This window comes from Hippichthys cyanospilos, chromosome 13, assembly GCF_059441005.1.
Source record: "Hippichthys cyanospilos isolate Australia breed blue-spotted pipefish chromosome 13, RoL_Hcya_1.0, whole genome shotgun sequence".
Classification (NCBI taxonomy): Eukaryota; Metazoa; Chordata; class Actinopteri; order Syngnathiformes; family Syngnathidae; genus Hippichthys; species Hippichthys cyanospilos.
This window is the reverse complement of record NC_142381.1, coordinates 2,413,533-2,441,416: the sequence shown is the minus strand read 5'-3', so window position 1 is coordinate 2,441,416 and position 27,884 is coordinate 2,413,533. Positions and strand designations below refer to the sequence as shown.

Below are 27,884 nucleotides of genomic sequence, written 5' to 3'. Positions count from 1 at the left end.
TTAGTAATCAGCAGCACAACATGGGTTGGGTTTACTGACAACACTGGTTTCTGACCAAAAAGCAGAGAAAATTCGAATTTTGTAAAACGAAAGTCTCGAACTTTTGCAGTTCCTTCGTAATCAGCAGTACAACATAAGTTGTTTTTCCTGAAAACGCCAGTTTCTGAGCAAAAATCTGAGAAAATATATTTTTGTAAAATGAAAGTCTAACTTTTCCAGTTCTTTAGTATTTAGCAGTACACCATAACAACATGAGTTGGCTTTACTAAAACCGCTAGTTTCTAACTAAAAAGCAGAGAAAATTAGATTTTTTGTCAAATTTAAGTGTCCAACTTTTGCAGTTCTTTCGTAATCTGTAGTACAACATAAATTGTTTTACCTGAAAACGCCATTTCTGAGCAAAAAGCCGACAAAAGGTCACCGGGTTGGTGACCCCTGATTTAGCGCATCTATTTCCCGCCCTTTTCCCACAAAACAACCAATAATAGGAAGCCACTGAAGTCACGGGAATCCTCTTCCGCGCGGACTTTGATATTCAGCATATCTGAAGCGTCTCACCTTGAGCATAACAACGCTAATGTCCATTAACGCGCATTTGCACGCGCGCTAAGGTATCCGGTTGGGACACGGCTAATTCCGCGGGCCATGTAACAGGAGCGATGTGAACTATGGCCGCGTCGGACGGCGGGCCCGGGCGCGGACAGCTGCCGGGCGGTTACGCGATACCCACGGGCTAGGGCGCCACGTCTCCGGGCTCGGGCCCGGCGGCGAGAAAGGCTTCCCGTCTGATCCCCGCGGACGACGGCGGGGTCGGCGCGGGGTCGGGGCCGCGCGGGGGTGGAGCGTCGGAGCGCGCTATTAGGCGGGGGCCCGCCGCGCTTACGGAGGATTAGCCTCGGCGATGTCACCGCGCTTGCGGCGGGCGAGGCGTTTGCGGGTCAAAGGTGGCGCAAGCGCTTGGCTCGGGAGGCTGACTGCGTTCTCCCCAGACGGTAAACAGGTTGTGACATCACATCCTGCGCCCGGGGGAGTCCGAAGCGTTCGCGAGTGGATGAAAACAAACACGGCTTTTTGCGCGTGCGTGTTTCCGATCTAAATGGGGAAACAATGCTATCGAAGGTATTCTGGGGTCTGAGGATTTGATATCCATCCAAGAAAGTGACAAAAAAAAAAGATCACGATGTTGGCTATATCTCAGGGTTGGGGGATATGGCCCCCCAAAAATCGTATTATTTTTTTCCCTAACTATGATGAACGATAGGGATTTTACATGAATTTTCTGAACAAGGGCCACAAAGACTTGTAAACCCACTTCAGAGTTCCCCAACCGCCGTTTCAATCATGTTTTTTTGGCGCCGCCTCTGGCCGCTGTTGGTATTACATTTTGTTGTGAGGAAGGACAGTTGAGTCACTCTGGTCCACAATAAAAATCTCAAGCTTTGAAATGTCCGCAGTGATAAAACAGTTGGGACCACTGCCTCACCTCATTAGAGAAAAAATGCCGGAAGTCAAGGATGGACTAGGACGTTGGTTCAGTCAGCTTGCTTCTTTACTTGAAAATAATGGTGAATAATAAAAATAATACAAAAATGCAGACAGAATAAGTGGCATCTTCCTAAACCCTTCATATTTTCTTGTGTTTCTATCCATAAGTTATATATTTGTTGCAGGTTAAGTGTGTTTTCGATTTCCCACATTGTGAGCGGTCAGTGAACGCAGCACCAGTGTATTGTGAATGCACTCGACGCTGTAGTTCATCCTTCTCTTTGCGACGCAGCCCGAGTTAATATTACCACAAATACCGGAAGTTGTGCTTCATCCGAGTTCCTGCAAAATTGTGTGTGTATGCCAAATAATGCAATTCATAAACGAGTCAAATGGAATACATTTTTGCATTCACAAACCGGTGCTGGAGACATCATAACTTTAACATGATCCTCTCGGTTTTACTAATATTCCTGCGTGTGAACTGGGATAAACTCTGACGTTGGTTCAGTCTGCTTGCTTCTTTTCTTGAAAGCAATGCCACAACAACCTCAGCTCACACGATATAAACATGTTCATCTGTTCCTCAAAACAATCTTCCGCAATCTATTTTTTAATTTACCGTTCATAGGACGCACCCTTACTTTTTGCCTTTCTTTTTTGGGGGAAAAAAATCACATCTTTTATTTGGGGAATTACGGTAATCTGAGCGCGTTTTCCACCGCGATCTCAGCGTTTCGCATTCTTCATCTTCTTGAGCCTCTCGGGAGACGTTGCTAGCCGCTGAGCCCTTGCGAGCGCTAAGCGGCTCATCTTTGATCAGCAACGGCCCGGCTTGCCAAACACGCCGCCGGCTGCCGGTAGCGACACTCGACTGATACGCACACCGGGCTCAATTAAAGGCGATCCGCTGTAATCCGTTGCCGGGACAACCGCATGAAAAACGTAACGTTAGACAGCAGATAGGCGGATTTGACCGCTCGCGCTAATGTGCAATAATAGAATAACGCCGTAGCCGCGCCGAGCATTTTTTGCAGCGCGTTTGTCAGCGGATTTCCCTGTATAAATCCGCAATCATTTGTTGAATGACACGTCTTTCCGTATTCTTCTAAATATTTGCGAAGGTGGCCGCAAGCCATCACCTAGAAGTCAACATTGTCCATATTTAGTAGGAAACGAAGATCCTGAAGTGGAACCGCCAGGGACGTGACTCATTTTTTGGGAGCGAGTCAATACGCGATGTCTTCTTTGGTTTCGGGGCCTTTTGGGGAAAGCGGATCAAAATGTTTACCTCGTATTTTTTTCCCCTCCGGGACTCGGCTCTGGAGATTCTAATTACCGCTCGTGATCTGAGCAGAAAAGCCAGGTCAATTTGAAGGATGGATATCTGTTTATTAAATCAAGCCCGGCGGTGTAGGGATCTTTTTTAATGCCCAATAATGTTGCTTTTGATGACTTCAATTGACTTTTAGACTTTTATATCCGCAATTTAATCGCCATTCTTTTGCATTTGAACACTCGATATTGCCCGTAGTAAGCTAATGGTGTTATACTGAACATATTAAAATTCAGGTAACAACAAATTTGTCGTATAAGTGAACTGTAAAAGACTTTTATGCAGAAATTTGAACAAGGGAGACTGAGCATCATCCTGCAAAAAAAAAACGCAAGGAAAGGCTCAAAATAAGCGGATCTTTTTCACTGTTTGCATTGAAGATTGAGGACGAGACGTATGGTGCATTCAAATGCAGTTGCGCGCTTCAAACTCCTACAGGAAAGAAGATGCATTAAAAATAGATGTAGTACTGTTTCATTTAGAGTCAGTGGGATAAACCTGTTCAAAAAAAAATGCTCCACAAAACTTGAAAGTTGCTTTGCAAATAAAGTCAGTAAGCCCCTAACCCTAACACCTGACCCTAACCCTAATTCACAAAACTGTCCTGCGACATTCACCTGTTGCGGGTGTTCATCGTTGGCCCGAGTTCCGTTACAGTTCTAGCTAGCGTTAATCGCTTGCTAGTTAGCAGAATTCGACCACTGGCATGATTACGCTCAGTGGTAGTTGCCGTTGCTACTGATCACTTTTGAACAAACCATGCCGACTTGAATGTCCCTTTTCTGACGGCGAATTTGTCCCATAGACAAAATATTTTGTAGGATAGGCAAATAGGGAGGTCGCTAATATGGAAATATGTCCACCATGAACAGTTTATTTCCAAATCATTTTTTGTCGTTGTTTTTTGCATCGTCTCGCTAAGTGAATGCGCTTTTACGTGATACCGCATTACAAACGTGGTCTTATTTTTCATTTCAAAGCGGTTTGAAACGGATCTACTTAGTGTTCCATTTTAGGAAGGATTAGGAAGTTCTAGCTAAGCAGACGTCTGATTCCTTTTTTCCAAGTTGTTACTGCATTTGAAAGTTGCTTTTCATCTGCTTCTCATTTCAAAAGTAGCCTCTCAGGACCCAGACGGGCACCGGCTTTCGTCACCCACGCTGTTTTTTTCCGCCTAAAATAGCCTTCCCCTCCCCGACTCAAATTCCACAGACGACTTAGTCCGCGCCACGCACCTTTGCGTAATAAACCCCGTGAAAGACATCCGTACGATTTCAAGTTTGAGGCCTTTTTTTTTAAAGATCCAAATCTGAGACTTTTCTCTTTCCGCATCTTCAGGTTCTCCTTCGCTGAGCGGAACGGGGACGGTGAGCATTTTGGTGGACGACGTCAATGACAACGTGCCGGTTTTCGCATCGTCCGCCTTCCACACCACCATCACCGAGGACGCACCCACCGGGACCGATGTGCTCCTGGTCAACAGTTCTGATGCGGACGTGGGCCTCAATGGTGTCATAAGGTACTCGGTCTCGGACTCGAAACTACCGCGAGAGATCATCGGGTGTAGCTAGTACTTTGAACCGGTTGCCAGTCATTCCAGAGCCCAAAAAGAACCGAGCTAAGATTCTAACCCAGAAAACTGCGCAAGGCTCAAAATAAGCAATTTTACATTGTTCTTTGTTCTGTAAACATACGAACTCACTAAACAGAGAATCGAGCATCCCCTGATGGTCCCACATGAGTTCCAGGTTTTCTAAGACTTATTTGACGATCGTTACAGAAAATTCGGTATGATTCAGGCTGCTGTTGGACGTCGAATGGTGAAGTGTTGTAGTCAAGCACAACATAATGCAAAATGGCACCAATGCGCCAAACTTCAAAATAAACACATTTAGAGGTCAAAATCATGTTATTGTCCGGTAAAAAAATGTGTAAGTCACCCCCAAATCCTGGTTGCGGTTTTCGCTTCTCAGTTTTTCCACACTGACATCTCCGCCCCCATAAAGGGCCGCTCGGAGCCCCCCCGGCGGGCCCCTCAATCCGGACGTTGACTCAAGTCCGTCCCCTCCTTTCTCCGAGCGAACCCTATCGGGGACCCGCTGGGGGGTACCGCATTGGGCTCCCGTTTCCCAAAACATTGTAATGAGGATGTTAATCGCCTATGACAGTACGAGGTGTACCCATCGGGGGGTTCTTGGGGCCTTTAATGGAGACCAGAGCCGGTTACCGTCGGTTATTAGTTGGGTTTCTCACAGTCCGTTAGGATGGAGTCAAGCTTTTCAAACTTCTTTCGGGCTTCCGTGTTGCGGCCGTACTTTCCCGTAGCGTTTTTGGACAGAAAGGGCGGGGGTTGCTTTCTCAAGAAACATCTCAAAGGAGGCAACGTTATCTACGTTTATATTTGTGTCTGGGTCCAGTCTGGAATTGAGGCGGAACTATTTTCAGCCTTTCTGACTTGCTGATGGGTTCGGATGAAAGTATGCATCCGCTGAACAGTAATATTTTGTGTTATAATTGTTTTTTTAGGAGGTTGGGTTTTTAGTAGCTTATTAATGGACTTTAGTGAATGTTAGCTGGCAATGAGGAGGCTGTTAGAAACTGAGAGAATGAAATCTAGAGTGTCAAATGAAGTCATTTATAGAACAATACTAGAACAATTGAATATGTTGACATCTTTCTTTCTTAAAATGATGTGATCATGTGATTTGTAGTTTGAAATATCCTACACACAAACACACACAGTCACACTTTAGAGTTTCAAACTGATATAGCACATATAATTTATTGTATTATTATAATAAATACCATAAGGGGACAAAATTGCCTCCATATTTGCCGTTTGAAATTTTAAATAAATAAAACTATTTTTTAATCCTGTTTTTAAAAAAAACATTATTCAACATTCATTTTACTTATTTATTTGTATTCCTGCATCTATTATTTTTGTAGGTTATTTAAATGAGTGGTTTTTGTTTGTCGATACATTTATAATTTATTCATCCATGCAAATGTATTTCTTTTAGTCAATTGGCTCATTCATAATTCATCCTGCCTTTAATTTATTTATGTGTTGTAATTAATTAATTATTCATGGGGTCATTTTTTACGTATTTATTTAGTCAAATTAACCAAATTCAACACTGTTGGCGATCGAGGTTAAATGGGCTGTTAAAAAAACTTAAAAAAACATATATTTGTATTATAATAGTAATAATCGTAAAACACCAGTACGCAATATATAGAGAGAAGAGTGTGACTTTAATACGTTGTTCAAAATATTCACGCTCTCTTTTCTACATTTCGCAAACAGCTACAGTTTGAGCGGAGGCCACGGACAGTTCTCCATCAACCCGGCGACCGGACAGATTATCACCAGCTCCCTGCTGGACCGAGAGGAGCGGGCCAATTACCAGCTGCTCGTGGTGGCGACAGATGGAGGCCAGCCGCGGGGTCTGTCCAGCTCGGCGACCGTGTCGGTGACCGTGGCCGACATCAACGACAACCCGCCGCGCTTCCATCACCATCCTTACGTTACCCACATCCCCGCCTCCACGGCGCCAGGTAAACCTTTGCAAGTTCAGACTCCAGTATGGAAGAACAAATGTAATAATCTAGTCAAATTCTAACAAATAAAGCCTTTTCTAAGTAGTAGTGAGCACTTGCCGTTTTGGGTTCCCAGGGTCTTTGGTTTTTGCCGTGACGGTCACCGATGAGGACTCTGGATCCAACGCCCAGCTGCACTACTCCCTGATGGGACGCAACTCCGACAAATTCAAGATCGACCCCGTGCGAGGCGCCATCACCGCCAACGAGAGGCTGACGGGGACCTCGGAGGTTACCCTCACCGTGCGGGTCAAAGATGGCGGAGCCAGCCCCAAAACCGACACCACCACCGTGACGGTGCGCTTTGTCAACGGAGGCAACTTCCCCGTCATCAAACTGAAGGAGAACGCCTTTACCTTCCCCGAGAATCAGCCGACCAATCACCTCGTCACAACCGTGACGGGGTCTTCCAGAAGGGGCGGGCCGTTATCCTATTACATCGCCAGCGGAAACCTGGATAACGCCTTTCACATGGACCAACTCTCCGGCGACTTAATCATCAGGCATCCGTTGGATTACGAACACATTCAGAAGTACGTTCTCTGGATCGAAGCCAGAGATCAAGGCTTTCCTCCGTACTCGTCGTACGAAAGGGTGGATGTCACCGTGCTTGATGTGAATGACAACCACCCGGTGTTTGACAAGGACCCCTTCCATGCTGAGATGCTGGAGAATCTGTCACCTCAACGGGTGCTGATGGTCTCTGCGGTCGATCTGGATAACGGACCTAATGGGCAGCTAGAATACGCCATCGTTGACGGAAACAAGGAAAACAGCTTCAGCATCAATCGAGCCACAGGTGAGATACGGACCACCAGGCCGTTGGACCGCGAGAAGGTGGCCCAGTACACGCTGAAGGTCAAAGCCACAGACCGAGGCCTGCCCTCGAAAAACTCCGCCGTCAAAGTGAAAATCGGTGTGCTGGACGTCAACGACAACGCCCCGCGGTTTTCCAAGATCTTTAGCGCTACCGTGGCCGAGAACGCGCCCGTAGGTTACACGGTCACCAGAGTCACCACCACAGACGAGGACGCTGGCGCGAACGCAATCAGTCGCTATTCAATCGCAGACACCAGCCTCCCGTTTAGCATCAATCCCAACACCGGGGACATCACGATCAGTAGGCCGCTCAACAGGGAGGACACGGACCATTACATCGTCAAAGTGTCCGCCCACGACTCCGGCTGGACAGTTAGCACCGACGTCACCATATTCATAACCGATATCAACGACAACGCCCCCAGATTTAGTCGTCCGTCGTATTACCTGGACTACCCCGAACTGACCGAGGTGGGCTCCTTGGTGACGCGGGTGTCAGCCACCGATCCCGACGAGGGTTTCAACGGCAAGATATTTTATTTTATCCGGTCCCAGTCAGAGTATTTCAGAATTAACGCCACCTCCGGAGAGATCTTTGTGAAGCAGCAGCTGCGATATCTGAATTCGACTGGCGCCAGCAGTTTAAACATCAATCGCCACAGTTTCATCGTCACGGCCTCCGACCGTGGGCTCAAACCTTTGATGAGCGAGACGACCGTCATCGTGAATATCGTCGACAGCAACGATAACCCTCCCGAGTTCGACTCGCCAAGCTACTTCACGCCTGTCACAAAGAGTGTCAAAGTTGGCACCAGGCTGATACGAATTGTTGCGCGCGACAAAAAAGACTTTGGTCTCAACTCTGAAGTTGAGTACTTGATTACAGGAGGCAACAGCTCCAGTAAATTCAAATTGGATAAAATGAGCGGCTGGCTCACTGTTGCGTCCCCCCTCACATCTGACATAAATAAGCTCTTCCTCATGGATGTCACAGCCAGCGACAGAGGAAATCCGCCTCTGTCCGCGCAAACGGCAGTACGGATCGCCGTCACCGAGGAAAACCACCACACACCCGAGTTCTCACAAAGCCAAATCTCAGCTACAGTGCCTGAAAGCCTTATTGTGGGAACAGCAATAAGGACCCTGTCAGCCAGAGACAAGGACAAGGACATGAACGGCCTTATCAAGTATAATATTACATCGGGCAACAGCAAGGGGTTGTTTGCACTGAATGGTAAAACGGGGGTGTTATCCTTAGCTCGGCCTCTGGATTTCGAAGAAAACCAACGGCACGAGCTAAGAGTTTCAGCCACGGATGGCGGCTGGATCGCAAAATCCAGCTACGTGACCGTCATAATTCACGTGACCGACGTGAATGACAACCCCCCGGTGTTCGATCCAGACGAGTACTACCCGGTTGTGCAGGAAAACGTTCCGAGCGGCACCACGGTGGTGAAAATGAACGCCGTGGACGTGGATTCGGGCGCTAACGCGGTCATGGCCTATGTCATCCAATCATCAGACAGCGACCTCTTTGTTATCGATCCCAACACCGGCACGATCACCACGCAAGGCTTCCTAGATTATGAGGCTAAGCAGGTCTACCATTTGACAGTGAAGGCATTCAACGTCCCGGACGAGGAGCGCTGCAGCTTCGCCAATGTCAACGTTCAGCTAAAGGGAGCCAATGAATATGTACCTCGCTTTGTCTCCAAAGAATACTACTATGAAATCTCTGAAGCTGCTCCGAAAGGCACGGTGATCGGGGAAGTTTTCGCAAGCGACCGTGACCAAGGTGACGACGGAGTAGTCTACTACCTCATTTTTGGGAAAAGCAGGAGGAAAGGCTTTGGCATCAACAAGAGAACCGGACAGATTTATGTCACAGGTGTGCTGGACCGCGAGAAGGAGGAAAGGATTGCACTTCGGGTGTTGGCCAAAAACGCCGGGCCTATCCGCGGCGCGGATATCGATGAGGTTTTTGTGAACGTCACCATCCTCGACGCCAATGATCCCCCTGTCTTTACGCAAGAGTTGTATGACGTGCAAGTTAGTGAAGGTCTGTCACCTGGCGGCCTGGTTACCTTTGTGAGTGCGGAGGACTCAGACTCTGTCCCGAGCTGGAGCCGGTTTTCCTACTCCATTGCACCCGAGTTCGATGAAAAGATTTTCACTATTAACCCAAAAACCGGCCAAGTGTCTGTCGCAGCCACGCTGGACCGAGAAACGACGCCCGCGTATAATCTAACGGTTCTCGCCGTGGATACTGGCACACCTCCTTCCACTGGAAGCGCCACATTAATCGTGAACCTGGAAGATATCAACGATAACGGTCCAAGTCTGACAACCACGTACGCCGAAGCGACTGAGAACCAGAAATCTGGCACCGCCGTCACTACGCTAACAGCTTCCGATCCAGACTTACCACCCAATCAAGGACCTTACATATACAGTCTTCTCAGCTCGGGCTCTGCCAACAGCTATTTCAATCTGAGTCCAGCTGGAACGCTAACCACAAGCCGGGAGATTGACAGAGAACAGATTAGCGACTTCTATCTCTCCGTCGTGATCAAGGATTCTGGTGTACCTCAAATGTCCTCCACAGGAACCATTCACGTCAAAATAAATGATCAAAACGACAACCCTTCAGAGCCGAGGTCAATGGAAATCTTTGTTCACTATTTCGGAAACATATTTCCTGGAGGTTCTTTGGGAGATGTGAAACCCCAAGACCCTGACATTCAAGACAGGTTCCACTGCTCCCTCATTCCCCCTTCCTCCGCGCTGTTTAATATTCCTACTGGAACTTGCAATCTAAACTCGAAAGCACGTTCAACAGATGGAAACTTTGAATTAACGATCCGAAGCAGCGACGGCGTCCACGGGCCGGTCAGCAACACGGCCCGGGTCCTTTTCATGGGCTTCACAAACGCCACGGTGGATAACAGCATTCTGATCCGTCTCCAGTCCAACGGAGTCCGAAACTTCCTCACCGACCACTACCTGAGCTTTTTACGCATTGCCAACTCTCAGCTCGCGGGATTAGGCACAGGGGTCCTCCTTTATGGCGTGTTTGAACTCAACAACCAGACTTTTGTGACGGCGGCTATCAAACGAGGACACGGACAATATGTGAACCCCAGCGGCGTGGCCACATTCTTCCAGAGTATCAAAGACATTTTGAATAGACAGAGCGGCGTCCAAATAGATGCAGTGGACCATGATCCCTGCACGCATAACCCGTGCCAAAACGGGGGCAGCTGCAAGAGGCGTCTCACTGTTGGACCCGATATGAAAACAGAGGAAAGCGTCCCGGTAATCCTCGTGTCCAACCACCCCGTGCAGCCCTACGCCTGCAGCTGCAGGCCGGGGTACACCGGAGCCGTGTGCGAGACCGACGTGGACGAGTGCCAGCCTTCGCCCTGTCACAATGGCGGAACTTGCCACAATCTGGTGGGGGGTTTCTCCTGCACCTGTCCTGAAGGTTTCACCGGCATGGCGTGCGAGAGGGACGTCAACGAATGCCATTCCAACCCCTGCAAGAACGGGGCGCTTTGCCAGAACTTCCCCGGCGGCTTCAACTGCCTCTGCAAATCCGGATTTGCAGGTACTGCGCGCACAGCAGTCACATTTGACGTCCGAGCGCTCCGTCGCCGAGACTGATAAAATTCGAGCCGCGACGCAGGATACGCGCACGCGCGACAGCTCGCGTGCCAAAGACAATGTTTGCTCCTGAGTCCGAGGCGTCGTAGTTGCCAGAAACGCTTTTAGATACAGGGTGGGGGCATCCACTGAATATCAGGAAGCCGTGTTTGCTTTAATAAAACGGACGCCGTGAACCCGACCCGGCACCGCAGTCGCAGGCTTTGAGTCCGTATCGCATTGCATCATGTGCCTACGCGGAGCTGACCACACACACAGGCGCAATTATCCAACCGTAATCCAACCGTGTACCGTATGATCTCCTAATCACCGATCCGAGCGCTTGACAAATTGGCGGCTTTATACAAGATCCAATCAGGCCTTTATGTTCGAAAATTAATGGCCACTCAGACTTGTTAGCTTGGCGAAAAAAGGGGAGTTGATTTTAATTGGACTTACTTAGGACACTCATTTTGATAGGGGCTCATTGTCCAGTGGCCACATCTGAAAGACATTTTCAAAGCGCGGCAATTTTCCCCCAGTCTGGTCATTACTGTCCATTTTTATTATGACAATAAAAAATGAGCGCGTTTTTAGGTTTCATCGAGACAAATGACCCTCGTGAGGAAACGCACCTATTGACTTACAGTAGTTTGCGTGCCCGCGCCGTGAACTTTTCTCTTCCTGTTTTCCCGGGTTGCTTTTTGGCAGCCGGGTGGCTCTCCGCGGCGGCTATGGCCGCGGGCGCGCTCGAGATACTCGATCGTGCGCCTGCGTGCGCCTTGTCCGTTACAGTGATTATAAAAGTCACGTGTCCCCAGTCCGATTGTTATTATCAGTGTCACGCCGCTCATATGTTGATGTCCATTCCACTTTCCCAGCCCGTTTCATTTCAGCGACTCGTGTTCATTTTACGTGTTTGTCTTTCGGCGCGGCAACAAACTCAACTTTGTCCGACGGTAATCCGAGCTCTCGTAGGTTTTTGGGTGAGAAGAGTCTGCCAATTATGTGGACTTTTCCCCCTGTGAATATTTCAAGATGATTTGAACCAAATTGAACTCAAATTGGGACGTTAAAATGAAATCAAAATATACGAGAGCGGGTAGGATTTCACTTTTCCGTCACGTACTTTATGTAAATACGGTTTGAAGGGGCGCAAGATTATTCAATGAATGCTTTGTGAAGCTCGTTCCCCTTTGTTATTTTTCCACCTCTCCATCCGTGTTAATGCGTGCTGTCTTGTGAACCCAGGCAAAACATGCGATTCCATCATCAATCACTGTGAGTGTAACCCATGTTTTAATGGCGGCTCCTGTCAGAACCGGGTGGATGGATATTACTGCCATTGCCCATTTGGTGAGTAACACCGGAGGCCGCTTGCGAGTGTAATACCAGCCCCATTCCATTCATATCATTTTTCAGAACTGAAACATTCCGTTTGGACTACAGGAGTCCAAGTCATCCGTCCTCTTCTTATTTGGTCTGTTTTGGTCCTCAGGGGTATTCGGTAAACACTGCGAATTGAACAGCTATGGATTCGAGGAGCTCTCCTACATGGAGTTCCCGTCGCTGGACCCCAACAACAACTACATTTACGTGAAGTTTGCCACCCTGAAGAACAACGCCTTGCTCATGTACAACCACGATAACCAAACCGGAGACAAGGCAGAGTTCCTGGCCCTGGAGATCTTCGAGGGGCGGATGCGCTTCTCCTTCAACTTGGGAAGCGGGACATACAAACTGATGACCATGATAAAAGTCTCCGACGGGCAGTTCCACACAGTCATCGCCAGACGGGCCGGGATGGTAAGGCCGGGCGTTTTTTTACGGGACGTGTTTGAGGTTTAAAGCAAACAGCTTAATTGCGTCAAAGGAAGAGGAACGCAGAAAAGAACAGAGTTTATGTCCTGAGGTTTCCTGGCAAAACAGCAGCCAGCTTGTTGTTTTCACCATCAGATAATTGCAGTCTCCCAGACCGCTGGTAGCTCAGCTTACAGCGTCCACACTTTGTAATTACGATTCTATTGCTTGTTTGTGATTTACCATACAAGGATCTAAAAGATCGTGTCTCTTGAATGAGAGGCTTCCTTCTGCCAGACATGCAGCGGCAAGGAAAAATCCATCCAAGCCCTGTCGAAGCTTTTATAAAATAGGCGTCCCACGGGACTGAAAATCTCCCCCGCAGAGCATTGGGAATTTCACAAGGGGGATCTGCTAGAACAGTTCATTTGTTGCTTTGCAGGTAGCGCAGAGTGATAGCTTGTAAAGTCATATAGGGACTGGGGAGTTGGACGGAAAAATAGGATCCTTCAGTCCTCACTTTGTAAGTGACAAGCACGTGGCAGTGAGCCAGACGGAGATTAGCATGAGAAGCTAACGCTCCACTCAGACTCAGATGGGCCAACGTGCGTCGGCGAAGGTAGCGGCCATCTCATTACGCTTTGTTAAGGCATTCTGTCTTGTTTTGAAACGGTCTTGATTATTTGTCGGGTCTCAATGTTCGAAAAACCGCTGTCCCGCTGAGACGGGAACATTTGACGAAGGCAGGGACGCTCATTCGTGTCAGGGAATTGTCAGGCGTCGTTCAGGGTTGTAATTGTTCTAAAACGTTCTTAACGAATTTCGAAATTGTTGTATTGGTTTTATTTTTCCGGGAAATATTTGAACACGTTCAAACTGTCGACACAAGACCTTTTCAGGATGTGTTAGGAACGTTTTAGAACCTTGGACGAAGCCTGACTAATCCATTGGGGCTTTTTGAACATTGTGACGAGTTTGAGAATGGCTCAACTGTTCTAAAACTTTATAATTTTTTGTGTGACAAGACATTTTTGGAAACATGTTTAAAATGTCGACACAAAGAACAAGTAAGAGTTTAAGAATCTCTCAAAAGGTTCAAGCTCTTCGCCGGTTTTTGTCGCAAGGAAATTTTTGGAAACGTTCAAAATTTCCATCTAGAAACATAGAAGAAAAATTGCGACTGAAGGAATCCCCGAATCATCAAATCTCCAACGTTGGATTCTGAGAAACATTTAAACAAATCGTTCCAAAACTCAGGCAACTTGTGAAGGAAGTAAAACTGATCCAATAAATCAGGACCAACAACAAACCCCCAAGAGCAAGTAGCTTCCAAATAGAGTTTGACAAATTAGCCCTCGGTGTGGTTGATTAACAAGTCAACACCAAACTCTTGATTGGTTGGACCGCGAGGGTAAAACAAACAAGAAGCAGCACGTACAACACCGCTGCCGCGCTCGAGTCCGGTTCCACGGGTTCTTCCAAAAACAATGGCCCGCATTGGTGCTCTCCTCATGTTCCCTCCAGCGCACACAATAGCGCTGTGGACCATCTTTCAAAGGCTTTGCGGAAAGAGAAAAAACAAATCTCCCAGACCGCAGCAAGACGCTGAATAGAAAGCGGCGTTTATAAGGCTTTACGGCCTTTGAATTGCTCCGGCTTCGTAAAACGTTCATGTGGTCCCGACCGTTTTTATGGTGCTTCAAAAGGGTCATGTTGTTGTACGTGCACATCATGTGTGGCGAGGAAAGAAACGCGTTGGGTCTGCGGGTGATTTGTGTTCCCGAGTCCCGGGCCCGTGTGGTCCATGTTTACTCAAGATCCAGCAGGGATGTAGCCAGGTCGCCTCCATTTTTCGCCTTTTTTTCCCCCCCGCGCGTTTTTGCAAGCTCGTTTTTAGCGATCGTTGAGTAATTTTCTCACCGAAGCGCCGAACCATGACTGTGTCTGTCTGACGGCCGAAGAAAGTTTTACTGCGATATCAACCGTTTTAACGGCAAGCTCCTACGTGCATTTGCTGGTTAATCACTTAACGCCGCCGTAAATTTGGATCTTCTATAGGCGGTCTCAGTATAATATCATTTTCCTTGCGATTAACTCGTTTGCCGCCATTTTCGGCAATAGACATCAAATATCGGTTTTACCAGGCTGGCAATAAATATGTTTTTTCATTTTCAAGTTAAAAATAGATTTGAACGAGTTAATGAATTCGGTCAGTTTTTCTTTCCTAGTCAGTATTGTCAAAATTTGATGAAACAGACTAAGTTAGTGTCTCACATGGAGTATTATTATGGTTTATGGGAATGGGCAGGGACCACTTGGTGAAAATGCAAATTTGACAAGGGGAACCAAAAAAGCAAATGAAAAAATTAGTTTGCCGCTTGTGAAAAGAAGCTTTTAATCGGTAATTTTTTTCAAACGGAATTCACAGAATATTACGCTGTGTTTTTGTTTTTCTCAAAACGGGGATTCCAGAGCAAAGGAGTTCAATAATTCATAGATAAACAAAATACAATTCAGCACATTGTTTCTCTATGTATCACCAACACAAAAAAAAGTCACAAAAAACGATCATGGAAAATTTCACCAAGTGGTGCCATTCTTGCACTCATTTTCACGTTGGCTTGTCGCCCTTTGAAATGCGTTCACAAGTTTGACATACTGCCAAAAGGATGTCACTATAGCTTTGCAGGTCCTTAGCCAGAAACTAAACACGTTGGAAAATTGGTACTCCTCTGTACTTGACCAAAATAAGAATACAGTTGAGCCCCAGCTATTATATGAAACCTTAGATTATGTACCTACATTTTTTGGGCCTCCAAAGCAAGTGAACTTCTCAAGCTTGTCACCTTCGCTAGAGTTTTTCATAAATATTCATGACCCAAACTCAAGTTCAACTCGCCTGTGCTTAATTACGGACAGCAAGAAACCAGCTGACAGGTAACGAGTGCTACACACAAGACCCGATTCGGTTTCTTCGCAAACGTCCAGGACTGCTGGCTTACGTACAAAGCGGACACTCGCTTTATTAGATTTGTCTGGGAAGCATGGCCCCTCCTTCTCCATCTCCCCAAACGTGACTTGATCTTCTGTCCCGCAGGCCGCCTCGTTGACCGTGGACCTGTGCGGCGACGACCAGGAACCGGGCTACTGCGCCGTGAGCAACGTGGCCGTTCACACCGACTGGTGAGACGAAATCACACACTCGCAAACCGTTTTCTTTATTTTCCACGCTGTCTCCATTTCTACTATTTGCCCTAAAACTGCTCACCCAACTGCTAAGGCCTGGAAAACCCCGCAAGCAATTATGGCGGAATCCAAACGTTTACTTGCACCTGTTTTGATGTGAGCATGGTAACTCACCAAAAAGAAATAACAACGCACATTTCCCAGCGGCGCGCGCTAGCCGAGAATTTGCCAAAGTTTTGTCAAGAGTTGCGTGTCTCCCAGTCGTCACCGTTTAACCCCGAAACGTTTTGGGGTTTTATTAGACGGGCGTAAAATTATCCCACCAATAACAGCGGTGGGAAAATTGCCGGGTACTCAAGGAAAGACTTAGCGGTGTAATTTTTGCGTGGTGTTAATGAGTTTTCCTTCGTCCTGGCCCGGCTATTGTCTCGCAACAGCTCGTAGTCGTTGCGCGGAGCGCCACGTCGGGAACATGTGAGGTAACCGGAGAAGCTCGCTTGGCCCACTTCCCCGGGGCCCGCCGCGGCCAACTTGTCCTCGGATAAAATTAAGAAAACGATTTTTTTCCCCTTCTCGACGATACGTTTGTTCCAGGCTGAACGTGAGATCATTTGTCATTCCGAAGGAACCGAACTCCTGAGAAGATTTGGTCAAAACCTTTTTTGCGTGTGTGGGTGCGTCTTAGCAAGATCGTGATTAAAATCGTGCTAGTGTATGCACATTTTTAAAACTTCCATGAACCTTAACGTGCCGAACAAATCAACCGATAAACTTGCATCGACTGTTACACGCTCGAGGTTCCATACGTCGTTCAAAGTAAGGGGAATCGGTTTTTCCATCATTGCTCTTCTCCAAAACAAAGCCAAAGGTTCGAAGGACACGATTTGTGTATGGGGATTCCGAGTTTTATATCCTTTTGATTGCGCATTTCCTTTGTGCACCAGGATCCTGGACGTGAGATCATTTGTCATTCCGAAGGAACCGAACTCCTGAGAAGATTTGGTCAAAACCTTTTTTGTGTGTGTGGGTGCGTCTTAGCAAGATCGTTCTTAAAATCGTGCTAGTGTATGCATATTTTTAAAACTTCCATTAACCTTATCGTGCCGAACAAATCAACCGATAAACTTAAATCGACTGTTACACGCTCGAGGTTCCATACGTCGTTCAAAGTAAGGGGAATCGGTTTTTCCGTCATTGCTCTTCTCCAAAACAAAGCCAAAGGTTCGAAGGACACGAATTGTGTATGGAGATTCCGAGTTTTATATCTTTTTGATTGCGCATTTCCTTTGTGCACCAGGATCCTGGACGTGGAGCCAAACCGTCTCTCGGTGGGGGGCGTGAGGTCAATGGAGTCCATCCTCCACCGGCGCGGTCAGGTCGCCACTCACGACTTTGTGGGCTGCATCATGGAATTGGCCGTCAACGGGCGCCCGCTGGAGCCCAGTCAGGCGCTGGCATCCCACGGCATCCTTGACAGGTCGGCAAAGCCCCAAACCCGTCGCTCCGACTCCCGAATTTCATCCCGCCATCTTGTCTCGCTCGCTCCCATCTGTCCGTCCCCACCTCTCGCTGCGGGACATCTGCTCGGCTTTTGCGGACATTCTTAAAAGCTGAGAGATACCAGAAATGGGTCGCGGACATGTTTTGTTGAAGAAAAGGCAAATCTTTTAATATGCTAATCGTCGGGAACGTTTTTTCCGAGAACCCATCTGCCTCTTTTCCTGGAGATTCCGTCGGGCCTGTCAAAGCGAAGGATCCGATTGTTCTTTTTGTTTTTTTTTTCTAGATGCCCGAGACTGGAGGCGGCCTGCGCCGCCAACCCCTGCCGACACGGCGGCACCTGTTTGGACCGCTGGTCTTGGCAGCAGTGCCAATGCGTGGACGGCTTCACTGGCAAATACTGTGAGAAATGTAAGTGCCTTTGAGATGTCATCGGAGCGTTCTTAATTACGCTTTCAGGATTATTAATGAGTCCCCCTTCGTATGAGTCACGCCGTCGCTCGTAACGCCAGCTGCCTCGATCTCGGCTTTGCGTCTTTAATTATAAAAATATCCAGAGTGACGACTTGCAGTGCCAGCGACTTCTTTTTTCCAGTGTCGCTGTTTTGTGTCAAGCCGGCAGTTTTCCGGCTCAGGCTGCAGTAGCCGAGGCGGGACGGAATCGTGACATCGGACGCTGGAAACGGGCTTCCGTATTTGAGGCCGTCGGATGAAAGGAATGCGAGTTTGCGGAATGAGGGCGTGAACGGGGTTAGGAATTATATGTGGAAGCAAGAAGAACTGAATTTGTTTCAAATGACGGCCTAGATTGCAAGGATTTTAAGACAAGACATTTCTTTAAACTTTCAGTTTTTGGATAGAAGGGGTGACCAATCCGCTACTAGTTCCCTGTCAACAGCTTTCTGTTACAGAATCAAGGCGTTCGCTCAATTTTTATTTTGACCATTTTGGGCTCTTCCACATCATGTTGGCAGTATTTTAGCCAAGAATCGGCACTTTCCTGGTAAAGTAATCGTAAAAGTAAACGTAGTCGTGTCATTTTTCATTTTCAAATGTCAATGGGCGAAATTTAAGCTCCCTTGTGTCTTGTTTTCCATGTTTTCCTTTTGATGTCAAATGCCTTTGATCAAATGATTGAAAAAAAAAAAAAATACCGGAAACCTTATCATGGAAATTGGAACTTTTTGGAGCTCTAATCTTGGGACAATGTTAATTTCTCACGCTTAACATGCCCACAGATGCATTTTTATGAATTCCTTGCTTACTCTGCACTCTTAGCATCGGCCCCGCCCAAGCAGAAAAAATTGGAATCGTTTTTTTAGTCCCGGTATGCTAATTAGTTGAAGTAAGAATATGGCCGGTATAAAAATGTTCACCTGTACTACAAAACGCAGCTTCTGCGGCTGACCAATCAATTTCCCTCAAATGGTATCGAATTAAAAAAAGAAAATCTAATCTTTGAGTTAGCGTATATCGGACGCACCCGTACCTTTGACTTCATTTTTGGGGAAAAAAAAGTATGTCTTATATTCGGGGCATTACGGTAAATCGCCAACGTGCCAAATGTAATTTTTATGAACCGTGGAAAGTTTAAAAATACCATGACTAGGTCCTTTAAATAATCCGTGGACTGCGATTAGCTTGCGAACCGTTCGGGTTGCCCCAAAGTCTGCTGAGATAAGTTCCAGATCACCGAATGGATGGATAAACATTTGAAGGATACCTGATGAGACGGTCCTGCGTGGATAAACTGACGATTAATAGCGTGTGAGATTCGGCGGCGTGGAGACCCCCCCCGTTCAAATTTCAAGAGCTTCAGAAAGAACCCCGCTGACGCAAAGTATTTCTCGCACGCAACTCACATGGAGACGACCAAAAGAAGCTTTATTGAACAGGGTGTTTGACAGCTGTTTGTCTTCTTCCTCCTTCATAAAAAGACCCCAGAAGAAAAATGTGCGGAGCAGCTGCGCCTCTTTCAGCACCGCGGAAGGCCAAGACCGAGTGATGGTGTTGACGCAGCTGGCGGGAGTTAGCCCGCCTGGCATTGCTGCGCCGACAGCGTTATCGGCGTCGTCCGTGCAGATCTTTCACGTCAACTTCTAAGCGTCACCAAAAGATGCTACACAATTTTTGGCAGCGTCAATTTCTTGTGCTTTTGGCGTAGTCTCGTGAGTATTTGAGACGTGGTTGTAGGTCTCGGGATCGGTATTGGTCTCAGGACAGGTTTCCAGACCAATTATGAAGGTTCTCGCTCTTGTCTCGGAAGCGAAACATTTTTGACAGAGTTTGTTTTCGTTGCAAATGTAATGGGAAAAAGAAACATGCCGGGGACTTTGAAATATGCAGTCTTGTCTCGATTTCAACCTCCAAATATTTTGATCTTGTCTCTGGTCTTGACTCGTCTCATGTTATAAAAGTCTTGGTTTGATACGGTCTCAACTTTCACAAGTTTTGGTCTTGTGTCGTTTCAAATTTTTGTTTTTGTCTCGGTCATAATGTCCAAAATTCTCGTTCTTGTCTGGTTTAAGGTTTTAAGGTTTTAAGTCTTTGTCCCGTTTCATCTCAAATTCTAAAGGTCTTGGTCTTTCCTCGTTCTCAACCTCCAAAGGTTTTGATCTTGTCTCATTTCAAATTCTTCAAAGTCTTGGTTTTGTCTCAGTCATAATCTCCAAAAGTCTTGATCTTGTCTTGTCATAACCTCCAAAAGTCTTGGTCCGATCTCGGTCTCAGCCTCGGTCTTGTCTCATCTCAACGTCTAAAATTCTTGATTTCATCCCATCTCAACTCTTGATCTTGTGTCATTTCAAATTCTTCAGTCTTGGTTTTGTCTCGGTCGTAATTCCAAAAGTCTTGATCTTTTCTTGTCGTAATCTCCAAAAGTCTTGACTAATTTCCAAAATTCTTGGCCTTGCCAAATCCCGAATTCTCAAAGTCTTGTCTCTGTCTTAACCTCCAAAAGTCTTGATCCCGTCTCATCCCAACTTCCAAAAACTCTTGATCTTGTCTCGGTCTCAACTTCTAAAAGTCCTGATCTTTCCAGGCCCTTTGCTTACAGATGCACCGCACTGGTGTTCACCTCAACATCGCACGGGACCCTGTTTTTGTCCCGCCTAGCTTGAGTTTGGCTTCGGTATCTGTAATTACGAGTGCGAAACGAAGGCCCAATTTGTGGTTCTGTCTGTCGAATAAGAAAACTAACCAACGCACGAGTGCGCAGCAGCTGCGGAGCGAGCGCCCAATCAAAGCCACCGAAAATCTTTGAAGAACCAAATAGATGACGGAGCTTCTTTGTCCTCCTCCCCCGTCTGTTGCGCAGATATCACGGCCGACACGGCGCTCTCCCTGGACGGCGCCGGGCGCCTGGACTACGGTCTGAAGCGGGGCCCCAAGCGGGACGCCCTGCTGAGGCGCGCCCTGCGGGGCGGGACCCCCGACCCCGTCGTCCCCAGCCGTCTGGAGGTCAAGTTCAGGACGCGTGGCAAAAGCGGGACCTTGCTGCACGTGCAGGAGAGCAGTAACTACACCACAGTGAAGGTAGGAGCGCAGACACTTTATGATGAAAAAAAATAAACCGGACTCCCACTTCCTCCTCGTCCGGCGCCGTTCCCGTATCCCCGGCCGCGACTTCCTCGGGAGCAGCAAACAGGCTTCAGTTAAACGCCGTCAGATTGATCCGACTTATAAATAATGAAACGCGAAGGCTCTTGGATAAAATGTTTTCCAAGGGAAGTTAAGGCCCCAAAGTATTGAAAATGATCACGGGAGGAAGTCTGGAGTTTGACTTATCAGCGCCGAGGAACAAAAGCCATTATTAAGGGGAAAGGCGGTATGTGAATTTACACGTTTTCAACATGGCGTTGGCGTTTTTAGGTGGATTATTCCGTCAAAAGACAGGTTTGACGACCACGTGAGGACCAAGACTTTTTTCTTTCGGTGATTAAAACTTTTGAGTTATTGAAGTAGTTCAAACTATGACGGGACTTTGGGGAGTTGAGGGCTACAGCAGCACTAGTACAGTTTGACTTTGAGGAGGTGAGACCGAGAATTTGAGAAGAGAAAAAATGAGACTTTAAGGCTTTTTGACAGATATCGGTTGTGACCAAAGCCAATAGTCAAATTAGTTAAGACTAGGCAAAGACCAAGATTTTGAAGACTAAGTCAGTACTTGAGAAGTTAAAACCAAACCATGCCCAAGAGGTTGAAACCAAGTCAAGAGGAAATTTTCAAGGAGTTCTAACCACATCAAAAGCAAGACTTTAAGTGATAAGAATGTCAAGAACGGTACTTGAGGAGTTAAAACCGAATAAACCGACACCATGTCAAAAACATGACTTCAAAGATTTCTAACCAATCCTAGACCAAGACCAGGCGGGTTCGATTAAGTTAAGACCAATACTTGAGAAGTTAAAACCCAACCGTGACCAAGACTTTTAAACCAAGTCAGAAATAAAACTTGAGGGTGTTCTAACCAAGTCAAGACCTAAACGTCAGTTTTAGACCAAGACTTTTCAAAAGTAATACTTCAAATCGTTCTAACCATTACCAGTCCAAGATTTGAGTACTTAAGACTAAGTGCTTTGAAATAAAGTCAAAAACAGAAATTTAAGGAGTTCTGAAAAAGTCAAAACCAAGACTTTAGTAGTTACGGATAACTTAAGAATAGTACTTAAGGACTTTGAGACTAAGTCCAAGGCCAATACTTGCGTTAATATCATACCATGACCACGGATTTGAGTTCAAGTCAAAAGCGTGACTTCAAAGATTTGTAACCAATTCTAGACCAAGACCAAGCTGGTTAGACAAAGACCAATGCTTTAGATGTTAAAACCAAACCATGATCAAGAAAACTTCAAGGAGTTCTAACCAAGTCAAGACCAAAACGCCAGAAGTTAAGAACGAGACTTTAAGGGGTCCGGTGAGGGACGGACGCCACAAGAAAGAACTGGAGCTAGCTCAGCGTAATCCTCCGGAAAGTCCAAGCATGCTTTGATGTTTTTGTTCAGACTGTTTTAAAAACTCCTCCTGAGCAAAAGCGTGTCCCCCCTTCCTCCAGCTGAGAAACGGCAACGTCCACTACATCTCGGAGGCGGGCCTGGGCGGCAAAGTGGAGCGCAGCATCGGTGACGTGGTCCTGTCCGACGGTCTGTGGCACACCCTCTTGCTGCTAAAGAACGGCTCCAGCACCCTGCTGCAAGTGGACAACAGCCACTCGCGAGTCATCCAGCTTCCCACCCAGGACTTTGGAGGTCCCGGCGTCCTCACCGTTTCCCTGGGAGGGATCCCGCCTGGTCCCGCGCAGCAGAAAACCGCCGCAGGTGAGCTGGTCGTGGAAAGCGTAGTCTCCGCGCGGGCCAGTAAGAAGGCCTGGATAAAAATGCTAGTTTAGGGGTGCTAAAGAAAGTTCTGGACATGCTACTTGGGACCGCGGTGTCAATCTGGTCTCATTGTGCTTAGATGATTGATGCGGGACTACAGTGGAACATGAAGGCCACTTTGTATGTACGAACATTCAGTTCTTGCACGGTGGGCAAAGAAATGGATTCGTGATCTCTTGTGCCAGTTGGCGGCCATATTTGGTATGTAGTAAGGAACACGTGAAAAAGTTGTTCGTAAAAAATGAAAAAAGATGCTGAGTAAGGCGTTTTCTTTTTGGTTTGTTTTTAAGATAAGGAAAGGCTTGGTTATGATGTTTTTTTTTCGTAACGTTTTTTTCTTTTTCTTTTTTAAAGACCTTGAATAGGAAGGTCTTTTTTTTTTTGGTGTATTTTTTTTTTTTAAGAAATAAATAAATGTATTGTAGGTTGTTTTTCTTACCCCAAAAGCCTATAAGTTAGGCATTAAATTGTATTTTTTTTCTTTCCCCCAAAAAGACCAAGGTTTAAAAAAAATACTAGAATAAGCTTTTTTTTTTCCAAAACAAAAACAAAAACGTTATTTAAAAAAAAACAACTAGTCATTTTTTAAGACCCTGCAGATAGTAAGTTATTTTTTCCAGTGGAAAAAAATCACCAAAACTATATAGTAAAAAAAAAAGTTAAACATATTCAAAAGTGTTAACATTTTTTACAGTATATATACATATAGTAAGGCTTTTTTGTTTTTAAAGATGTTCAAAAACAAGATGACGTAAAGCTTTAAAAAAAACTGTCAAGCACTGATTAAAAAAAAACAATAATAAGACGCAAGACTTTAAAGAGAACCTAGCATATATTTAAAAAACAAAACAATAATTTCATGTGACTCCTCCTTGGAGCGCTTTGCCTTTTTTTTTTTTGTGAGCCAAATTGCAGATGAAATATCCTCAAGGTTGTTTCAAGGACACTTTGGAAAGTTTGAAACAGAAAGTTTCCCAAAGACAATGAGGCATCACAGTCAATTTTCACTTGTACGGAAAACCAATGCAAGATGCCAATAAGGCAAAAAAAAGAGCCTAAGTGGGTCGAATCAAGCAAATCTGACCTGAGCGTCGCAGTGCATCTTCAACTTTTAACCATCAAAGTGGCCTGAATGTGCACTGCCATGAATTTAAGAATAAAAAAATATATCTATACGAACATCACTAAGGCAGTGTTGTTTGACAATAGCCAAAGCCAGAAATGAAATCACACGCAGGCGCACTCCTGGAAGGCAGATGTTCGTCTGGAAACCGCAAGAACCGCCGATACACTCCGTTTGCGATTGAACGCTTTCCATTTTTCCCCATGTAGATCCGCAAGTTAAGCATGTATTTGTTTTCCAGCAATTAGCTGTCCAAACAGTATTCCCGTCGGCTCTAGAGGAAGCGAGCGAGCCCAGCAAATCGCTCCGTCGGTCCCCGACGTCCTCCGGGAAGCTCTCGCGTTCATCTCACCGCTCTTCGTTTTCCCCCGCAGGTTTCGACGGATGCTTGGCCTACGTGAAGTACAACGGCCAGAACCTGCCTTTCAGCGGAGAACACGCCCTGGTGGCTTTAACCAAGACCGGTCCGTCCGTCAAGATCGGCTGCAGAGGTCCCGACTTGTGCGGGAGCGGCCCCTGCCGGGACGGCCTGATGTGCGTCGACCGGTGGTACACCTACCAGTGCGTCCCGCCCGGGGACTGCGCCTCCGGCCCCTGTCAGAACCACGGGAGCTGCGTGCCGGACCCCCGTTTGGGTTTCACCTGCGTCTGCACCGAGTCGTACGCCGGAAAGACCTGCGAGACCCAGGTGGCCTGCCTGGGCGTCCAGTGTCCTCAAGGGACCGCCTGCAAGACGGCCCACGACGGCGGCTTCGCGTGCAGTCCCCGTCCCTCGGCGGAAGCCGCGGTTCTCCCCATCTGGGCCGTCCCCGCTATCGTGGGCGGCTGCGCCAGCGTGCTGGCCTTGGTGGTCCTCGGCCTCATCCTGTGCAACCACTGCAAGGACCGCAATAAAAGCAAAGTGCCAAAGGATCCCAAGGAGAAGAAACCCAAGGAGAAGAAGAAAAAGAAGAAGAAGGGCAGCGAGAACGTGGCGTTCGACGACCCGGACAACATCCCGCCGTACGGCGACGACATGACGGTCCGCAAGCAACCGGAGGGCAATCCCAAGCCGGACATCATCGAGAGGGAGAATCCCTACCTGATCTACGACGAATCCGACATCCCTCACAGCAACGAGGCCGTCCCCAGCGCCCCCTGCGCCCCTTGCAACGGTCCGGAGGCCGACATCGAGCACTACGACATCGACAACGCCAGCAGCATCGCGCCGTCCGACGCCGACATCATCCAGCACTACAAGCAGTTCCGAAGCCACACTCCCAAATTCTCCATCCAGAGGCACAGCCCGCTGGGCTTTGCCAGGCAGTCCCCCTTGCCCCTGGGGGCCACCAGTTACTCCTACCAACCCCAGTACACCCAAGCGCTGCGATCCACCCCGCTCAGCCACGCCCACTCCGCCTGCCCCACCCCGAACCATCTTTCCAGGCACTCCCCGGCCCCCTTCACCAAGCCCTCCTCCTTTTACAGAAACACCCCCACCAGGGAGCTGAACCTTGCCCGGCGGGAGGGCAGCCCCCTGGAGCTGCACGGCGACATGTGCCAGCCGCCGCCCATGTTCAACTACGCCACCCGGCTGGGGAGGCGCAGCAAGAGTCCGCAGACCATGGCGGGCCACGCGTCCCGCCCGGGGAGTCGTCTCAAGCAGCCCGTGGAGCAGATCCCCCTGGAGACGGGGCCTCCGGTGGGGCTCTCCATCGAGGAGGTGGAGCGGCTGAACAGCCCGCGCCCCCGCAACCCCAGCATCTGCAGCGCCGACCACGGGCGCTCCAGCTCCGAGGAGGACTGCCGCCGGCCTCTGTCGCGGGTCCGCAACCCCGCCGACGGCATCCCCGCCCCCGAGTCCTCCTCCGAGAGCGACTCGCACGACTCCTTCACCTGCTCGGAGATGGAGTACGACCGGGAAAAGCCCCTTCCCTACGGCTCCCGGGTCCCCAAGCTCTCGCAGGTCAACGAGTCCGACGCGGACGACGAGGACTACGGCGGGAGGCTGAAGCAGAGGCGCTACTCCGGCCGGCGGGCGGAAGGGGGCGCGTCCCCCGCCGATCAGCGCGACACCCTTCCTCGCAAACTGGGCCCCCCGGCCGGGGCGTTCAACTGGGACAATCTTTTGAGCTGGGGCCCCGGTTTCGGACATTACGTGGACGTGTTCAAGGACTTGGCCATGCTTCCGGAAAACGCGTCGGCCAAAGACATCGAAATGAACAGCGGGGATGGCTCCGTCACCATTCTAAACGAAGGGGAAGCCGAACAATACGTATGAGGCTATTTATTGATACGGTGTAGATAATTCTCCCATAAGAACCCTGGGACTAAGTCTGTAATTTCCGAGGGAAAAAAAAATGACGACTTTCAATGCGGTAAGGCAGAAGCGACGGAACCCCGATCCGCCTCGGTAACGTTCCACCCGTATCCGGCCAGCTTTCCCGTCGTTCCCGCCTCTGAATGCAAATGTCGCCTGCCTTACACACATTAGAGGATTGCAGCGCGGGGAAAAACTCGATCCGCGCGTTGTGTTTATGTGCTTCGTTTTTTTTTTTTTTTCATTTGCCTTTCAAACGCGCTGCCATTTGTTTTTCTGTCGACGCGATGACAACTTCTGGATTGTTTTGTTTTTCAATGACCCAAACAAAGACTGTGTATATTGTTGAAAGGTCGAGTCATTTGTCAATGGCGTCTCTGTCCGTTATGTTGTCTTTTTGTACAGTTTATTAACTTAAATTACTTAAGCCGTTGTTTTTACGGATATTTTTTCAAAAGCCGAAATGTACGGTCCTACTTTCGGGGAAAGTAAGGCTTTCCTTAAAGGCCTATTTTTTACGTCTGTTACAAATGTAACGTCAGTATTTTCCACTTTTTATAAAACTATAACATGCTGAATGCTTTGTACTTTGTCAAAAACGCCAATAACAGAATTAAAAAAACTATTTATTTAAAGATGCTTGTTGACATCATTACAACAAAACATTAATACAGCACAGTCCATCATAGAAAGAAAGACAAAAACAACCACGCGGCAACCCTGAGGTTTTTTTTGGGGGCAAATGTGTATTTTATATGACTATGTAAAGCATGTAAAGATTTTTGCATTTTTTCTCAAAAAAAAAGATTAATAAGAATAAGGCTTTTTTTTTTTTGCAAAAAACAACCATGTAGTTATAGTTTTTAATATCTAAAAATGAACATGCGTAGTAGGGATTTTTTTTTCACCCAAAAAAGGAAAAAGGACGTATGGTAAGGCTTTTTTTAAGACAACCATAGTAAGGCGTTTTGTGCTTGGGTTCACACTTTTTTTGATCATTCTTTTTAGCATTTTTTTTTCCAAAAAACGATGCCATGTAAGTAAGACATTTTTTTCACAAAAACGACCGTGTATAGTAAGGCATTTCTTTCAAAAAACGCCCATGTAAGGCTATTCTCTTTTTTTTTTTTTTTTTTTTCAAAAAAGCCCACATATAGTAAGGCATTTTTTCACTAAAACGACCGTGTATAGTAAGGCATTTATTTCAAAAAACGACCATGTATAGTAAGGCTATTTATCACAAAAAACGACCATGGTTGTTTTGGTGTGATTCCAATTAGCTTTTTAGTAAGGCTTTTTTTTTTTTCACAAAAACGACCAGGTATAGTCAATCATTTTTTCACAAAAACAACCATGTATAGTAAAGCTTTTTTTCACAAAAACGACCAGGTATGGTCAGGCATTTTTTCACAAAAACGAGCATGTATAGTAAGGATATTTTTTCACAAAAACGACCATGTATAGTAAGGCATTTTTTCACAAAAACGACCATGTATACTAAGACATTTTTTCACAAAAAGGACCATGTATAGTAAGGCATTTTTTCATAAAAACGACCATGTGTAGTAAGGCTTTTTTTTTTCACTAAAACGACCATGTATAGCAAAGATTTTTTTCCACAAAAACGACCATGTATACTAAGACATTTTTTCACAAAAAGGACCATGTATAGTAAGGCATTTTTTACAAAAAAACGACCATGTATAGTAAGGCATT

At 47.0% G+C, this 27,884-nt stretch overlaps 1 protein-coding gene across 1 annotated transcript in view; it reads left to right on the top strand.

Moving 5' to 3' along the window:
- Nucleotides 1-26,803, top strand: part of fat4 (FAT atypical cadherin 4) — a 112,859-nt gene extending 86,056 nt beyond the window's left edge. The window contains exons 7-17 of the mRNA XM_088432036.1: nt 4,160-4,340; nt 6,132-6,382; nt 6,501-10,850; nt 12,137-12,241; nt 12,384-12,691; nt 15,783-15,868; nt 17,169-17,348; nt 17,658-17,782; nt 20,688-20,905; nt 22,425-22,686; nt 24,244-26,803. Coding sequence (XP_088288162.1) covers nt 4,160-4,340; nt 6,132-6,382; nt 6,501-10,850; nt 12,137-12,241; nt 12,384-12,691; nt 15,783-15,868; nt 17,169-17,348; nt 17,658-17,782; nt 20,688-20,905; nt 22,425-22,686; nt 24,244-26,129 — 7,952 coding nt within the window. The 3' untranslated portion in view covers nt 26,130-26,803. The remainder of the gene's footprint in view (nt 1-4,159; nt 4,341-6,131; nt 6,383-6,500; nt 10,851-12,136; nt 12,242-12,383; nt 12,692-15,782; nt 15,869-17,168; nt 17,349-17,657; nt 17,783-20,687; nt 20,906-22,424; nt 22,687-24,243) is intronic.
- Nucleotides 26,804-27,884: the final 1,081 nt, after the last annotated feature.